This window comes from Pollicipes pollicipes, unplaced genomic scaffold (genome assembly GCF_011947565.3).
Source record: "Pollicipes pollicipes isolate AB1234 unplaced genomic scaffold, Ppol_2.1 Scaffold_4219;HRSCAF=4965_pilon_pilon_pilon, whole genome shotgun sequence".
In the NCBI taxonomy this organism is placed as follows: domain Eukaryota; kingdom Metazoa; phylum Arthropoda; class Thecostraca; order Pollicipedomorpha; family Pollicipedidae; genus Pollicipes; species Pollicipes pollicipes.
The window spans coordinates 11,341,758-11,360,806 of record NW_023596448.1 but is presented as its reverse complement, the minus strand read 5'-3'; the positions used below and the strand labels follow the sequence as shown (position 1 = coordinate 11,360,806).

General features: G+C 55.4%; 1 protein-coding gene across 1 annotated transcript in view; it reads right to left on the bottom strand.

Moving 5' to 3' along the window:
• The window catches only part of LOC119095816 (rab11 family-interacting protein 4), a 92,823-nt gene that overhangs the window by 28,008 nt on the left and 45,766 nt on the right, over positions 1-19,049 (bottom strand). The window contains exons 4-5 of the mRNA XM_037218669.1: positions 14,956-15,045; positions 14,029-14,082 (exon numbers count right to left, since the gene is read on the bottom strand). Of these exons, the coding sequence (XP_037074564.1) occupies positions 14,029-14,082; positions 14,956-15,045 (144 nt within the window). The remainder of the gene's footprint in view (positions 1-14,028; positions 14,083-14,955; positions 15,046-19,049) is intronic.

The window sequence follows — 19,049 nt, the reverse complement described above, 5'->3', positions numbered from 1 at the left end:
ACATACAACACATAATCGATGGCTTTTGCGCACTGTCACGAAAACCAGTTTGTCTGATGATTGCGTACGTCAATCGTTTTTAATTAGGTGCGGCCAAACCGTGAAAGTTGCTTCACATCATTAATGCGAATGATGAAATCCAAGTAGGATCAGTCAAGAATACCACCTGAATTCGGCTAAGCGGATAAGTTCACGTCTCCACTCTCACCAAAACGGAAAAGGTGATGACATATCGCCCTTCTAAACGACGACCTTCGCAGCGACAGGATGACCTTTGGCGGCCAGACGTCTGCGTTTCCAGCTCCGGGGACCAAACTCCAGCAGCCATATATTACCATCGACGGCCGTCACCACCGGCCCAGCGAGCCGTGACACTGGGGAGGGGGCATGACCTTCAGCTGACCTTGGCAGCGCCGCGCTGACCCCGCGCGACCCCCGGACACAACCCTGGGCATAAGACCCGCTCAGCGCCCTGCATAAGCCGATGACGGTTTCGTCCGAAAGTCCATGCCTCCACGCTTGCATTAAAGCCACAAACGAACGTTTGTGACTCCACATGGCAAATCCACGAGCTGCGAGGATTGCTACAAACACAGAAGCCGTTCGGTTGAGCCGTCCATTTTATTCGGCGCCCATAGTCAACAAATCCGTCCTCTGTGGTAACGGTGCCCTGTTTCAACAAAGTTTGTCTTTCTAACGCCATGTCCCGTTCATCATGGTAAATAACGAGGCGTCACTGTGCTGACCTGGTGCTGATTTCTGTTCCGCGGCAGAAACTATTGCGGAAAATCTTTCGGAAATCTCACAGCAATCCGACGGATTAAAAGCGCATCTGATCCGAATTAATAGATTGGGTTTGTGCCGGCGGAAATGCCATCCAGTGTGATGGATTTCGGCGCTATCACGTGTGAACGAGAGGCATCTGGTGTCGGAGAATCGCCGCAAGCTTCACTTGTAAGGTGCCAGTAACACCAATATTGGAATATACATATTAAATAATTACAAAACGCGAGTTAGCGCACCCCTCCCCAACGTGACCGCAACGTGAATGCCAGCGTGGAGATAGCCCAAGACAGGGCTCGACAGTTTGCCCATGTCAGTAAAGCCGTAAATATCAGAAATGCGACAACGGCGTCGTTGAGCTCGTGCAGGGTTGGCCAGCTGTGACCAGCGACGGCAGAGAAGACCTTTAACGGCCCCATATTTCACCATCGCTGACGTGTCTCAAGAAAGTCAGTCACCATTGGCATCCTATTCGCTCGCATTTATCTAAATCCGCGGTTGATTAGATCAATGAGATCCATCTTGTCATTGACATTTGTATACTGTAGACATGAAAACTGCTGTGTGGCCACTTCTTCAATTTCGTCCGTATATTTTCTCCAATAGGACGCTGAAAAACAACGTGCGTTAAAATTGATTGGTCCAAACGTTATGCACCGATGTAAACACGGTGTAAATTCGGCCGGCATCGTCTTTATGCCATACACCTGATCACAGTTTATTTCGGCAAAGAAAGACGTGAAGAGATTCACAACTGCATGCGTTGAGACCATATCATGCCCCGCATGAAACAGAGCTTGGTGTGCAAGTTTTATTGACGGGGAGAGCCAGGGGTTTTTCTTCAGATGATATGCTTTGAGATGACGTGGGGAAAACACGACTTGTTTCTCCCAGCCATCAGATCCACACGCGAGGCTTCAAGAATAACGGACACAGGGCGGAGACCAAATGCAGCCGTTGATTCAGCTCATCTATACGGCGATTGCATGTCCCTGCAACACAGTTCCCAGCGTATGCCAGGAAATGATGGCGATGTCATCTGAGGTCTGCCGCCAAGTAGCGCTGGGCGGGAAGGGGACACAGGCTTTTTCAACGTCTCCGCGCGAATGACAAGGCCCCAGGCAGGGGCGCAGGCCTGATTTTCCACGGAGGGGAAGGCTACCAGGATCTCCGGCGCGAAGGCCGGGGTCGATTTCAAGACCGAGCCCCACTCACAGTGCTTACGCGCTGCAAACGAATTGCAAACACCACAGACGCTTATAGTACCGTTCCTCGACCATCGAAGGAGGGCTGAGCCCAGCAATGATGGTTTACCCTGGCACCAGAAAACAAATGTTTCAGTTCTGTACCTTAAATATTTACTCGGCTACCGCTGGCCTTGCCACTAACTTGCTGTTGTTGGCGCGACGCGTCGCTGCCCATGAGACGCATGCCCAAGACAATGTCTGGTCGACAGATTGTGTAATCATAATGAGTAGCGTGCTATAACTGCGCTCAATCCTAACGGCGGGGGATGAGCTATGTGCACCTGCCCTTTTTGACAGGCTCTGGCTGCGTTGACCACCCGGCTGCACGATCCCAAGGCCGACGATGCCGCTGGCGCGCCGTCGCCGCCTTGCACGGCGCGGCCCGGCCGCCGCCGCGTCCGTGAACCGCGGTGGGCGTGCGAGGGCGCCGCCTCTCGGTCGAGGACGTCCTCCCTGCTGCCGAGACAATGGCCGACGCCCTGGAGGCGGCTCAGCGCCACTCTGCGCAGACAAAGGTCGACGACATCCGGACCCGCTGAGCGCTGAACACCGAGCACCGAACAGCGGCCGGAGACCGCCGCTTTCTGACCGGAGGACACTGAACAGCGACCGGAGACCGCCGCTTCTGACCGGGGACACTGAACAGCGGCCGGAGACCGCCGCTTCTGACCGGGGGCACCGAACAGCGGCCGAGACCAGCCACTTCTGACCGGGGACACTGAACAGCGGCCGGAACCGCCGCTTCTGACCGGGGACACTGAACAGCGGCCAGACCACCGCTTCTGACCGGGGGACACTGAACAGCGGCCGGAGATCGTCGCTTCTGACCGGGGACACTGAACAGCGGCCGGAGATCGCCGCTTCTGACCGGGGACACTGAACAGCGGCCGGACCGCCGCTTCTGACCGGGAGCACTGAACAGCGACCGGAGACCGCCGCTTCTGACCGGGAAACAGCACGCCTGCAGACTAGCCGGCGACGGCAGCTGGTAACTGGGAGCTGTGGCCCGCGCCTCGCCTTGTACTTGTGGACCTGGCTAACGCCTCGCCCCTGTACCTATGGGTCTGGTCCACGCCTCGCCTTGTACCTGTGGGTCTGACCCGCGTATAGCCCTGTACCTTTGGGCCTGGCCCACGCCTCGCCCTGTACCTGTGGGTCTGGCCCACACCTCGCCTTGTACCTGTGGGTATGGCCCACGCCTATCCTTGTACCTGTGGGTCTGGCCCACGCCTCGCGTGGGTCTGGCCCGCGCCTCGCAGCCTACGTACTCATCCTTTGCGTCGCATTCAGCTGCGTTGAAAACCAATCGATGCGGAACACCACCAGTAACACGTGATATTGGTGGTGAACTTCGCAGTCGGTCGCGACACCGTTGCCTCATGATTGTGGGCAATGCAAGTCCCTTCAAAACATCCAGCGGGACCAAGCCCCTGGCGCCGGCGTCTCAAGCACCATATGCACCCCCTGTCATCCGGAGCGTGCATGTCAGGCGGCGGCTGGCGCTGTGATCCCCCCCCGCTTCCTCGCTGGGTGCGCCTCTGCGCCGATCCGTGTTTCGCCTCGCGTGACCGGGCGACCGCCGCCCGAAACCACGGCTGCACCCACCGAGGCCCCAGGGCACGGTCACGTGACACACCAGCGCGGCATGTGGGGTGCCCTGGGGCAGGGCTCATGTCTGGGGAGGTGACGGTAGGTCGCACGTGACGATGGGCTAGGGAGGTCGGGATACAGCAGGCCGCGATAGCGAATGCGAGCTGTGCTGAGGTTATACTGCCAAGGTGTAAAGGCAAAAGGTTGGGTGGTAACGGCAAGGGCTAGAAACTAGAGAAACCAACTAACTAACTAACTTACTAAGAAACTAAGCTAAAGCTTTTGAAACTTTGAAAGATGGTGAATAATGACTCACCATTCACCAAACTCACTGGCAGTAGTGCAACCGGCGCAAAATAACTCCATCGGGAGACGCGCCCGAAGGTTCGAATAATCGATCAACAACGCAACAAAGGTTACGGAGTCAATGATTCGTGAAAACTATTTGCCCCGGATCATAAACCTTACCATTGCACTGATCAATTCACATTTGTGTCGATCTGACTCCCCCACTGCATTTACAAACAGGCTAGATTGCTCCAGGACCACCAATCAATTAAGTCGCGGTCATTTTCTCGGCCGTGAACAAAATCACATCGTTTGAAATGCCGCCGACGCAAAAACCCGCTCCCGTTGTCGGGCGCGCAAGTGCCGCTACTGGGCACGCGACGTACCAGCCCACCCTCAGCTTTTCTTCAGGAGTCTGCAGCCGGTGACAGGTGACCTCCAGCAGGTGACACGCCCGGTGACCCGGCGTCTCCATGCGAAGCGCCCCCGTCACATCACCTCAGCAGGCTCGGCAGGTGACACTCAGTGAGGCCACATGCGGGTGCGGTGTTGGTTTTTGTGCCGCACAGACGTGTTCGTCAGACTGGCCAGGCGGTATGCCTCAAACGGCGGCTCAACAAATAAACGAGTGCTCGGCTCGGCGCCGAGCTGGTGTTTTTGTTTGACGACACCGTTTTCCATCACTTCCGGACTATGGGCCGTCATGAGCTCCCGTGTTCTGAGCAGCGGGGAGACGGTATCACCCACGCCTTGCGAAGCATTCTAAAGCTGGCTGAAACGCACGAATAATCAAGGGTACAGAACACACAGGTAGGGGAAGTCTTGGGTAATTCTTGCCAAATGTTTACGCGACCAGAGGAGGATCACGAGTGTCGAACGACCGTCCCGCACAGCCTCGCATCGCAAAACACACCATGTCAACGTGTTATCCCGCTCAGTCTGGTCCAGCCTGCCCCGTTCCCCCCGGAGTGGCGTGATCGGCCAGGGTGCGCCCACTGCAGCGGGCTAGAACCGCAGAGCATCCGAAGCCGGCTTCGGATGCTCTGCGACCTCCATCGCTGATTGGCCAACAGCGCTGACGTCAGCTGATTGCGGCAACTCGTGCTGTTAGTGGGCGGTGGCCTACGGATCCACACACACCTAATTACCGGAAGTTCTCCGCCATGCTGCCGAATTCCAGTGCACAGTGCATATCTAGCTTTGCGCACGAGGGGAAATAGTCGTTGGATTGCTGGTGGGAACACACTGCATAATAACTCCACCGCTCTTTCGTCAGGAAATTCGCAATGCACGCTATGAGTGCGCTCTTTTCAGCATTACATGCGGGTTCGATTGCTTTGTGAGGCAACGGAGCCGCATGCGCGGCAGCATTCTGCGGTCAAATTCCCTCCATAACGGTATCCTAGTGAATAAACATGGGGCAGCGGTCGTGCGAGGGCGCTGGGAAAACTCGGCAGAAGCATGGGCCAGTTAGCACGAGCGCGTAGAGCACGAACGAACAGCCATCGTAGCTCCAGCACCGTGACTCTGACGTGTTTGCGCAAACGCTGACCGCAAGCCCCGGCTTCCAGCTTGCCATAGCACACAGCTACGGACAGGTGTTGGGAAAAGTCGCTGCACGCTCCGGAGAATGAAAACGACGGAGCACCGGCCATACATCACCCAGGGCGGCGGTCCGAGAAGACTGTCCAGTGACCACCCAATCATCGCCGGCAGCAGGTGGCCCTGTTGTCAACCAGACAGCCAGCGGCGATTCACAGGCGCCGCGGCTAAGCGTCAAGCACCGCAGCTGTTCACAAATACGTCGCCTCGTTACTTTCCAAGCTTTCTTTCTCCGGATGCGTGTGCCAGCGATTGTCTAAGCGGAGACGATGCCACAAATTAATGACGCTTGATCTTTCACAATATCGTTTATGGGAAAATGCTACTCAAAGCTAACCAACGTCGCCACATTTAATTTTGTTCGCATCAGCTTTCCGTCTCACACTCCACTGTTTTCACGTGACTCCCTCCATCACTTTTACTTCCCGCCACCTTCCACTTCCAGTTTCCTCACCATTCCAGCTAAACCCACAATAATCTAACTCAACAGATCGCGAGCCGCCCATGCCAGTCTGACGCACGGTCATTATCTTCCACAGAGCTGAACAACTCAGCGGTACTCAGCTTTTCACCTCGGATGTGAGCTACTCAGCCCCAGCAGCCCCCCCCCCCGCGCCCCTCAGGGCTGGGGACCACTCTCTACTTACTACTTCAGTCACCTGGCGTCGGTCTCCACCGAGCGGTTCCTGTCTTTGGCTTCCGGCCACTGGCCATTGTAACTGGTACCGATGATATCACGGGCCACGGTCAGTGCACACTGGTCACTGATCACTGGCGGCGGACTGCCGCTCACTGGCCTCAACTCATTACCCCGCCTGGTAAGTGATCACTGACCAGGTGCCGTTCACCTCCAGTGAAAAGTCGTCCGTCACTGCTCAGTGTCAGCCGGTGATAACGCGGCTTTCCGCTGGTCTCTGGCCCCGCGTCGACTCATGGGATCGACACTGGAGGAGCCAGGCCTCAGGCGTTGCCAAGGGTAACAGCTGTAGGATGACCTCAGGAAAACAAAACGGTCGGAGCAGGTCTGTCCATACATCATGGGGGGGGGGGGGGGGGCGGAGGGGCAAGGGGCGGCGGCGAGGTCGTGGATGGTGATTGGGTTGGCCAGCATTCCGAACATGATTCATTGGGGAGCTCAGTCTTACGGGCCGACGTGGTTCGATACTTTAATACCCAGCATGCAAGCAGGACTGCTGCGGAAAATGGCTGCACTCCGAATCAATGCTTGCATTGTGGTCGACGACTTTGTGTCCTGGGCAATCGCTGTATAAAGCCCGCTGCCCGAACCCTGAGCCCACCATCCCAAGCGTGTCACCCGGCTCAGCGGATGACGTTGCCTCCGCCGTTTGGCCGGACAGCGCTGCGGGCGGCTTTAGGTGCCGCCCAGCACTGTACCACGCCCGCGTCGAGCCCCGGGGCTGCCGCTCGCTGCTCAGCTGCCAGGCAAATCATGCCACGTGAACCAAACACTCTGACGTTCGTGCCTAGTACGGCTGGACGACTCCAGCACCGTTCTGCCACGCTGTAGAGTGAAAAACGAGGGCATCACTGACATCAGAAAACGCGCAATGTCGTAAGCTGTAAGCAGTACACTTATCGCCAGCTTTCCTTCCTTGTTTGCATCCGCTGCACGTCCGATTTTGCACCCTGGCACAACAGTTCACTGCGGTATCAATTGCCAGCAGCGAGGAAAACACCGTCCAGTTCTGAGAAGCCCAATTCTGAGCGTGCCGCAGGGTCATTTTGGGGGGATTTACGGCGAACTGGTCCCGTTCCGGCGGCGGTGTTGCCCCCGGGACGGCGGCGCGGCGGCAGTCGGACGTGGCTTGTATTGATTGGAGCGAGTCGCCTACGATGAGCCGGCCCGTATCCATGCACACGAAGGTCGTGTGGTCAATAGTGCGGGATGCCAGGCCCAGGCCGTGTCTGCTGACTCCAGCCTGTGGTGACGGCCAGGGAGGCGCGCGAGCGGGGGGGGGGGGGGAGGGGATGGGACCATGTCTATCCGCAAAACGTTGGAAAATGTCTAAGTTGAAAATGTCTTGTTTGTCTCCGGTTTCCTGTAATTGGCACCAAATTTAGAACGTCTTAAAAGAGAGCTTGGCCCACCAAGGTGTGATGCTGGTTCCATCCCTGTGAGACAGAGCCGAGGGGTGCCGTGGCGGGACACACAGTACTGTCACGCAGCAAACGAATGCTGGGACATAGGCACACGAGTACCGTGATGAGACAGCATTTATATATATATATATATATATATATATATATATATACATGCATATACATGAATGTATGCGTATATACATACATCATATATGTATATGGACAGATAGATAGCTAGGTAGATAGACATTGCTCCTTGTACTTGGGCATGTTGACGGCGGCGGTTCCAGCCCGGGGTCAGGAGTACTGTATCATGCCACAAGCCATAAGCAGCACCAGTACCGTGACAACGGGCGATGGTTGCTGTGACAGAAGCATGTGAGTCCTGAACACCAGCACAGCGTCGTCGCACATGGTCACTGAGAACGATTCATGCGAGAAATAATCCGGTTGCTGTCACCGGGCATTTACGATGCATTCAGCTGCTGAGGCTGTATGATGTCGCCTGCCTCTCAGCCTGGCAGGGGCGGGGAGACGCGGGGGGGGGGGGCAGCCTTAGGGCAACGCGGGAAATCGAACCCCGAACCTTCAGTTCCCCAAACACAAGCGTATCGCGACGAGACACAGAATGTCTGGCTGGAGTATGTGAGTCCAAACAGGAGTACTGCGACTGGGGCAGGCAACACGAGTGCTGGGACCGAGGCGCTGGGGTGGTGCGAGCAGAACACATGGACGTGTGGCAGACCCATGCGCCGTGGCAGGCACGGAAGGCGCGGCAGAAGTCACACCAAACACACACACACATCTGCCATAGAGCTCTGAACAGCTCCACCAGCGAGAGCGCCCCAGGCAGCGTTCAGCACCGTCCGCGGCATTCACGGCGTCGATATCCTCCGGCGAAGCCGCCGCGGAGAGCCGGGTCAACGCGGCCACACTCCGCCGGCTGATTTCTGATTGGCCAGCACCAGTGGCGAACGCCGGGAGCCGCTCAGGCGCGCCGGCAGATGCCCCCTCCCCCCCCCCCCCCCCCCAGTCTCGGGCCGCTCAAAGATGGATCAGCTGGGAGCGGACGCGGGCAAACTGCGCCAGATTTCAGCTGCACTCTCCAGTCTTACTGAGCTCCAGCCGAAATCGGAGAGCCTCGCAGCTGCTCCCGATCTCAGCTGACATTTGCAGTCTCGCGAAACAGCGATAGGTTTGGTTTTGTTGATTTATGCTGGCTGGGTAGCGTGACCCCAGCTTGGAAATCGATGTGATATAGCAGTCATGGGCGGTGAACAGAACCAGCCTGTGCCTTGATGCTGGCAAGGAGCAGTTCACTTCTGCATGTTTGGGCCTCATAAGCATGTACCGGGCAGATGTGTATCAGATCTTCAGTAGCTATGCCCAGCTGCGCTAATGCGATAGAGAGTGCGAAAATGGGCGAAATGAGCTTGAGGACGCCAAACGGTGCGGCCGAACGGTGCCACGTTCATCAATGCATCTATGCGCACTGAAGGGCGCTCCAACCTTTTTGGTCGGTTATGACAAGAAACAGCCATTATCAGTCACGTATTCCTAAATCTCGAAAGTGAATTATGCACTTGAGTTCGAATACCACAAGGTGATGAGTTTGAGGCCCAGGTGACCTCCGAGTCCGGCCGACATTGGGCTCGAGCCTGCCACGGCTTGCAGCCGCTGGCCCGGGCACCTCACTCCCGGAGGTCCCAGGATCAAGGTACAAGAAGTCGACAGGTGCCACTACGCTATCGAAAGATGATAGCACGCTTCGCCCGAGGCTCACTCCATGCCCCCGCCCCCACTTTAAGCTGACGCTCACGTGACCAGCCAGAGAGCCCGGGCGACACCCGCCACACCAGCAATCAAGCCTGCACTCAGTGCATGAATTCTTTGTGCTTTGTGGTCTTCTGAGACCAAAGCAGTGTCTCAAATTAAAAAAATGACAGGAATTTAACAGGTGCATAGCTGCAGCTTACCATAAAGTAAGTTTGCGTGATACGAATTAGGAGATTTTTGAGGAGAATTATGCTATTTGCCGTAAGTGTTATGAATGCGATCGATGCGGCTTAAAACATCTTTGTTCCAGCAGGCCTGAAAACCTTGATCGCAATCGCCTTCAAACCAAGCCCAAGCTCATACCAAGTCTCCCGTTCAAGTCCACCGCCTTAAACCATGGGCAACGTGGGATTGACCCTAGGACCCACTACAAGGCTATCAGGAAGCTGATCATTGGGCGCCCGGACCCCAATACGGGTGCACAGATGCGCGCACTCGCAGCCCGTCAGTGCACTACACACGTCAGTAATCACCTACCGATGCACACTGACGCGTACCAGCACGGACATCAGAGTAACAAACGAGGAGGTGGGGGGGGGGGACACCAGCACTAATGTCCGAGCACCGAAATGTCATTGTGCGGCCCGTGCACTCTCAGATGTATCGGGAAGAATGGGTTCCCCTGGGCGACTTTGGGGCACTCCGGTCGTGTCGCAACACCCGTCCCAGCTGCACCACTCGCATGCCTTATGACCTCGCCCTCTCGCCCAAACAAACCCCCCGCCGGCGACCGTAGCGCAACATTAAAGGGAACCTCAGGAGCCGTAGTGTAGTAATGAAGCGCGCGCCGGGAACTAAGCCCGCAGCCTGGTCCCGAGCCGTCGGTGCTCACCTGTGCCAGCTGCCGGTGCGGTACATCCTGGTCGGGAGTCACGCCCCTCGGTCGACCATCGCCCCCTATCAAGCGACCGCGCGGATGTCTCACGGCCGCCCCACCGACGGCCGCCCTCCCCCCGGCCACTTTCTAACGGAACTGACGGCCACAGCTCAGAGTGGCCACAGCCAGCGAGGTCTGCAGTCGGCGACTGGCGGCCAGTTTGACAAGCTGAGGTTTTGGTAGGTGATGGTAGGTGGCAGGGAGGTAGCGCCGTTCGTCGGGCATTCAGATGCATGGGTGGAGCTCTGTGTTTCTGCTAATGCTTGCACTCTCCCCCCCCCCCCACACGCACACTGGTTGCCTTGGTCCAGCAATTATGCACCCAAACAACCCAAAAGTTTAAAAAACGCCGAAAAACAAAAAAGTCACCAGCTGTGCCAAAAGCACGCCCGCGGCATTGCAATGCAGCTTTGAGGCTCCACCACCGTATTACTTGGGCTTGTTTGCAATGGAGTACCAAGGGAAGTGTGTTTCCTCTTTCTCTTTGCCGCTTACCGGACCCGTTTTTGGGTTGCGGTGAACTTTTTAAGCTCCAGGTACTATTCCAGGCCTCGGGAACTACTTTTGTTGATGTTTTAGAAACCCTTGAAACAGGGATCTAAGGGCCCCCGTCACCTCCAGTTGGGGGGGGGGGGGGGAATCCCATCCCTCCTCTTTGTCTAGGTCACTGGTTGTTGAGCATTGGCGATGTTTAAGCAGGGTTGTCCAACCAGGCGTCGGATGGACCGTCCGCGCAAGCATCTTGGCAGTTACAAATAGCTTTGCGCGACGAGCCAAGCTTCATAATCAAGATGTGACACGCTTGACGCTACTGAAGGCCCTGTCGGACAACCAGCATCATGCGAGACATGCAAGGTGGGTGAGGTGCTCAGAATCGGATGCATCAACCAGCAAGTGTGTCCGTTTCGCTACTTACCGAGGCACGTGACATGACCGGTTATTAGCGTCGCCTAGCCGCCAGTGAAAACCTTGCTCAAAAAAGAAGAAGCTAGCAGGTGGAAAATTTGTGGCCCGTGGCTTGCGCAGGCACGACGTTTGCATCGTTGATTACAGAGCGGTGTCATGACGTTGACCAATCGAGTCAGACCCTTCTAATCGTGGCTTTAGACAGACGTCTACACCAATCATAGTCACGAAGGGCAAGAGAAAGAATGGCTGCAATGAGGCGGGTGGATGCTTGAGGCTTGACGAAGCAGACAAAAAGTGATATTGCCAGTTCCAACACAAAAACACATGCTTGTGTGTGATTTTGTATCTGCTGTCCGTGGACTTCAGATGGGACCTGATTTCGTAACGGTTGCTATATGCGCATTTCAACATGAGTGCATTTTTAGTGATCATTGCACCACCCGCCCAGCGAGGGCAATGCAGCGCAGGCACGGAACACGGCTGAGCTAGGTCTTCTCACGTCTGCAACAGAGCACCGCAGCGACACTGGAGCCGGTGAGCGGTGTGTGTTGCGGGAGGTGTCACGATATGGGGGAGGGGGTCCCCGAGCACCGATCGCCACACCGGCAACCAGAACAGGGGGAGTCCGCTGTTCTCTCGTTTGGCCGCGTGACATCACGTGCATATTTCGAGTCAACGCACCGGTCATCAGCCCTGACGACTCCGGCATCCCTGGTTGCGCTGCTGGTACGACCACAAGCCGGGCAGCGGCGGCATGAAATGCGGCGCCATCGGCGCGCGGTGGCAGTCGCGGCTCGGTCGAGTGGTGCGTGCCAGCACGACGTGTAGCCCACCGCCCGTCCGGGGCGCAAGCAGCGGCGCCGGCGGCTGTCCACCCGTCTATCCTGGGTGCAGGTGACGGCGGACGCGGCTGTCCACCCGCCCGTCTGGGGTGTAGGTGACGGCGGAGGCGGCCGTCCACCCGCCCGTCCGGGGTACAGGTGGCGGCGGAGGCGACTGTCCACCCGCCCGTCCGGGGTGTAGGTGACGGCGGAGGTGACTGTCCACCCGCCTATTCGGGGTGTAGGTGACGGCGGAGGCGGCCGTCCACCCGTCCGCCCGGGGTAAAAGCGGCGGCGGAGGCGACTGTCCACCCGTCTCTCCGGGATGTAAGGTGACGGCGGAGGCGGCCGTCCACCCGCCCGTGCACATACCGCAACCGACGGGCGTGGCGGGCCTGTCCCATGCGCGGTACAGTTCGGCACGCGGCACTACCAGCCCCGGCACAGGGCGAACGGCCGCGTGACTGTAAAGCGCTGTGCATTGTGTGGTACGTGCATACCACGGTGACGCCGGCGGACCCCTTTTCACGATGCGGCGAAATGGCCAAAGCGTTTTGACACGCAGCGACATATCTGAGTTGTCCGGGCTTTCCACGGGTGTAACAAAATTTCTTCCGTGAATGCGCGAGCCGTCCGATGTGCCAGTTGGGCACATCGGTTCATTTTGAAGATCGGTTCAAAACCATCACCCTTCATTGGTTTAAAAGCATCGTGCTTCTCTATGCCCAGCCGTCACCGAGAAGCGGCGAGGTGACGGCGTGAAAACAAAAATCGGTGCGGTCTCATTCACGCAAGCATCTCAATCACATGTGATTTCCACCTCCAGCGGTATTTTACTACGGTGTGACTACACTCGTCACCACAAGCGCACGTGCGTGACCTTGGCACGGCGCGTGCCTCAACGCTTGGAAAGTGTCGGGTGCGGACCTGACCCCATCGGGGCGCTGCGGTGGTGCCCTCTAGGGCGCGACGCATACGACTGCGCGGCACGTCCCACGACTCCGAGTCAGTCATCGCAACTCCCGAGACTCCATCGCACGTCTCCATGACTCTGGAATTGTGACTGCCGGCGCACGTGAGCCTGTGAGCCCGTGACAACTCCCTGTACATCTGAGATGCCCCATTTGCACCCGCAGCACCGACAGCCCCTCTCGTACATACAATGGGACCAGGTAAGCGCACGTGCTCTTTCAGCCCCAGGTGCCTCCTTTCGGAAGCAGCTGTGTGCTGCCTGTCACATGTTCGTCACACAGGGCTGCACGCAGGCGAGGTGTGATGTCGCCTGCATGTCAGCGGCGACACACAACCGCAGGTGATGACGTCACGGATGCCAGCAATGCCACAGAGCCGCTGCTGACGCCGCGTGTCGCCAGTGGTAATACCAGGCAGCAGTTCGGATGGGATGTCAGCAATGTCTACAACGATGCGGAGTCGCTGGCGCGCAAGCATGACGTCAGTGGCGACAGAGGGCGGCGGGTGACGCGGTGACGTCACATGGCCCACATCGCCCCAGTGATGCCGCCTCGAGCGCTGCAGGGCCCAGGCTGGGGTCGCTAACGCCGTGTAGCACTCCCACCGCTCTGGCGATCGCGCAGCGTGAGGACCAGAGCACGCGCACCGCGTCTGGTGGGCTGACGTCACCCACTCACCAACACGAGCTCCAGGGGACGGGGGACTGACGTTGCCAGGTGTGACGGGTGCTGCGATGATGCCGTGCGAAGCACGCAAGACGGCGACGGCCAGTCTGAGGCCGTGTTATGCTGGGAACCGCTTTATATCTGATGTTTGAGCAGTATAACATGTGAATGAAATTGTTTTATGTGGATGACTACCAAAAATGAGTGAGTTTTTTCAGTCGGTGTCTGTATGCGAGTATCGACAAGAAGCTACCGTGCCGCTGACCGACTGCATGAAGCCCCACATTACGACCTGGTCCATGCGGTGCTCGGGAGGAGCCGCGACATGTACTCACTGCTTCATGGAGCCATAACGTCGGAAATGGGCCGGCAGCTCGCTGGCGTTGTTCCTGAAACAGTGCACGGACCGTCACGCACTTACTGTCCGATGTACACTTCGAGTATGATGAGCGCGGATACGATGTTCGCTGGATTCTAACAGGCAGTCTTTAAGTGTGGTCTGGAGCGTTTCGCGAGGGGCCTGCAGTGTATTTCAAGAAATGAGTTCCTTATGGCTACGTACGCTTATTCATGATTATTCACTATTGCACACTTTTGCCAACAGACTGGTAGCATGAGGGTGTTCGGAAAAGCAGGTTACGCTACAGCAGTGCACCGAACACAGCAGGCTGCCGCGGTTCGCCATCCGTCTCAACCAGCTTCTACTCTACCATCGGTCTGCTGTGCACAGCAACTAAGAGGAAACCCATTTAAATGCAGTTATTGCAAGGTGGCTGTTGCAAGCTACCATATCGTACCAAAGTCGTCTGGTGTCGATGTACCCTGATTATAGCATAATCCGACATGAGCTCGCGACCTGCGCGCCACCCCGACCCGAACTGTGACCTCTGACCTTGAGGCCTGACCTCAAATGATAGTTCTTGACCTCTGAACCTAACCCCTGACTTTGACCCTGTCCCCTGACTAACTGATATCCGGCCATCACGTCTGACACCTGACCCTGGTCCGTCACCTCTGACCTAACCTGTGGCCGTGGCTCAATCCTGACTCTAGCCCCTGACTCTCTAACCATCACCTCTGACTTTGACTCTGATCCCTGACTAACTGATATCCGGCCATCACGTCTGACACCTGACCCTGACCCGTCACCCCGGACCTTACCTGTGGCCGTGGCTCAATCCTGACTCTAGCCCCTAACCCTCTAACCATCACCTCTGAGGCTGACACTTGACCTCTGACCATACTTGACCCGTGAGCCTGACCTGGGCGTGCGGCGCAGGCTGGTCCGCAGCCAGGTGGTCCGCTTGCTGAAGTCCACGTTGGGCTGGGACTGACCGCTGGCGTGGCCGGAGCTGCGGCAGGACCACCGTCATCGTCACCTTCAGCATCGGCAGCATTGTCAGCGCAACGGCATCGGCAGAGCTAACAGCGTCTCCGTAGTCAGCGGCGTCACTGCCGGCACTGCCGTCACCGCCGACGTCTTTATGACTACATTGCTGACAATGCCATCAACATGACACAAATTATGATGTACGTCGCTGAAATAATCAATATCATCATTTTCGGACTTACGCGAACGGACAGCCTGCGGCTTCATCCTTAACATTTGCCCAAAATACGGCACGTTAACACCCAACAACTTTTGAAAGATTGCGATAATAGCTATCGAGAGGACGATAGACGACACTGAGATAAAGCTGTGCATGGTAGAACAAAGCAGAGCTGTGCACTGCACAGGGTGTTCGTCAGTGGCGGCGTTCCCATTAAGACACTTAAGGCACTGCCTTACCATATCTCAGAGCTCACTTCAGCGCCTTTTGAAAAGTACATATCATCTTACATTGTGGTAACACTTCGTTTGCTACGACACATTTCAACGCATTTAAAGGCCTCTAGATCTATAATCACCTATGCAACCGTTTAAATATGTTTTAAACGTCTTCATGACATCTATATCCCGTAATGCTATTTAATAGCATGTTACTTCGATTTGCCATTCTCGAAACTGGCTTGGCTATGCGCCGAAAGCCTGGGCACTCAGGCATACCTGAGCCAGCATAAGCTAATGTTTTGATTAGAGGTCCTACCTAAGACCAACATGCCGCCCATATATCAGCCAGAGATCAGCATATTAAGCCTACGTATTAAACCTCAAAATTATCGCAACGTTTCACCCGACAAAGGACATCAAACAGCAAGCAGGCAAATACGATAGGGCGTCGCGTACAGGAACGCGGCCGGCGTTCCCGACATGGGTGCTTTTATTGTTTACTTTTATTTATTATATTTTATTACTATCGGTGATTCCCAGCCCTACAGGCAGCACCCACCCAATGCGAGCAGCCTAACAGACCGCACAAACGCTAAGTACAGCACCTGGCGTATCGATGGGCTGTTGATGTTGGTTTGCCCTGGTGCACATTAAACAACTGTTTCTTCTGCGTACGCGCATGTTCACTCGGCCTTCGCTAGTATTGTCACTTAAATCACACCTTTGTCATGCAGGACACTACTCACAGTAGTGTCAATGCGATGCTAAATTACAATAGTTTTCCTGATCACCAGATTCGGGGATGACATTCATTAGTGCCGTGGTAAAAAAAACTACGCTCGAACCACACGGATGGGGTACGGGAGGGGGCTGAAGCCCCACAAGCCTCATTTGGCTTAGCTACTGATAAAATCTAATGCATGGACAGCTAGGGCAACACGTAAACAACTACCTCTTTCACAGAGCATATTTGTGTTGGATGCTGGTAAATGCTTGCATTGACATTAGGATACGTGATGTCCCGGTAGATGCAGACAGCAACTAGCATCATTCCCATGGTTACCTTTGCTGTCACCCTCATCACCGCCGTCGCCTCATCAATACCAACATACTTGTCCTCTTCCATACCAACTGTCGTTAAGCTAAGAATCGTTTTTTCTCCAACATGGCAATCGATCTTTTTTCAAACGATCTGGAAACAGCGACTTGATTTGCTACTTCTCCTTGCTTGCATTATTTCAATTCATCAGTGTGAGCCGTACAAGTTAAAGATATGTCTAACAGTCGTTGGCAAGTAGCAAACAATGCCTAGCTTAGTCGTCACCTTGCCCCATATTTCACCAGTGCGATTCTTTTCCGCTGGGTTGTCACTTGCAATCGTTCCCGGCATCCGAGACAGATCGCGTGGGTACTTACTGAGATGAGCAGATTTTCGGACGGCAAACGGTGGGCTGACCTCCACAGTCTGATCGAATCAGCTGACCTTTGTTACCGGACCCCTGGGTAAGCATTGGGAGCTGGTGACCCAGCTACGAGACGAAAACAGCGGAAACGGCACGTAAAGGTCACCACGGGGTGGCGTGGACAAATGGGTATGTATATTCCACCGCGGACTACGCCCACACCTTGGCGTGTCTTGTGGTCATGATGGTGACGCATGGTAAGCCGCTTGATTCCATATCTGCATCAGCACGTCGGTATCTGATTGCACAAGTGATACCAGCTAGCTGTATAAGCGGACAGCCAGACGTTCCGGCGGAGCTGTTGTCGAACCATTGCGATGAATTTGTGATAAGCGAGCTGGTCGGTCGCAACAACGACCCTTTTAGTGAACGGTGGTTAACCTCAGTACTGCCGAGCTGTGTTGCCGCTTCAACAACCATATGAAAGAAGACGCGCTTGACGTCCTTAAATAGGTACAGCATTATCAACATGGTCGAAAAGACCTGTATTTAATGGAATGAAAATGAGACAAATAAGCAAACAATGGCCACAAACATCAAGGGAACCTAAAATCGGAGGCAAGAAAAGCTCAGGTTTCCGAGTGGCAGAAAAAGAAGAGGCACGCAGGGCAAAACACACGCACAAAAAAGCTATTAGGATACAAAGGGGTGAGATGAGTGAAAACAACAAATAGGAAGAGCTTCAATCATACAAGAGAAGGAAATGAGTGTTTTCACTAAGACAGCAAGGGCGAGGGGTCAGGAAAATAGAACGAAGACTGGAGACCGAAGGAATGATTTATGGAGACAGAAGCAAATACAAGGACGAAGTTGCAGACAGAAACGAAGACGGAGACAGCGACTGTGAAGTAGACAGAAACAGAGAAGAGACAAAGACAGAGACAGGGACAGAGATAGAGACAGTTACAAACACAGATACAGATACAGACAGTGACGGCACAGGATGGAGGGAAGGAGAGGGGGAGAGGGAGGGAGGAGAAAAAGGAGGAGCAGGAGGAGGAGGAAGAGGACTGTGGGAGGGAGGGAGGAAGGGAAGGAAAGGGAGAGAGAGAGGGAGAGAGGAGAGAGAGAGAGAGAGAGAGAGAGAGAGAGAGAGAGAGAGAGAGAGAGAGAGAGAGAGAGAGAGAGAGAGAGAGAGAGAGAGAGAGAGAGAGAGAGAGAGAGAGAGAGAGAGAGAGAGAGAGAGAGAGAGAGAGAGAGTAGAGAGAGAGAGAGAGAGAGAGAGAGAGAGAGAGAGAGAGAGAGAGAGAGAGAGAGAGAGAGAGAGAGAGAGAGAGAGAGAGAGAGAGAGAGAGAGAGAGAGAGAGAGAGAGAGAGAGAGAGAGAGAGAGAGAGAGAGAGAGAGAGAGAGAGAGAGAGAGAGAGAGAGAGAGAGAGGAGAGAGAGAGAGAGAGAGAGAGAGAGAGAGAGAGAGAGAGAGAGAGGAGAGAGAGAGAGAGAGAGAGAGAGAGAGAAGAGAGAGAGAGAGAGAGAGAGAGAGAGAGAGAGAGAGAGAGAGAGAGAGAGAGAGAGAGAGAGAGAGAGAGAGAGAGAGAGAGAGAGAGAGAGAGAGAGAGAGGGAGAGAGAGAGAGAGAGAGAGAGAGAGAGAGAGAGAGAGAGAGAGAGAGAGAGAGAGAGAGAGAGAGAGAGAGAGAGAGAGAGGAGAGAGAGAGAGAGAGAGAGAGAGGAGAGAGAGAGAGAGAGAGAGAGAGAGAGAGAGAGAGAGAGAGAGAGAGAGAGAGAGAGAGAGAGAGAGAGAGAGAGAGAGAGAGAGAGAGAGAGAGAGAGAGAGAGAGAGAGAGAAGAAGAGAGAGAGAGAAGAGAGAGAAGAGAGAAGAGAGAGAGAGAGAGAGAGAGAGAGAGAGAGAGAAGAGAGAGAGAAGAGAGAGAGAGAGAGAGAGAGAGAGAGAGAGAGAGAGAGAGAGAGAGAGAGAGAGAGAGAGAGAGAGAGAGAGAGAGAGAAGAGAGAGAGAGAGAGAGAGGAGAGAAGAGACGTTCCTCAGTCGTGCAGCAGCGGTACTATACACGCCCAGGTGCTCGTCTCGCTTTACTCGGCTCCGTTTTCGTTTCCGGTAGCGTGGCCTGTCCGTTCCATGACGCGGACGCGCCGGTCACCGAGTCGCTGCCCCGCGACACATGGCT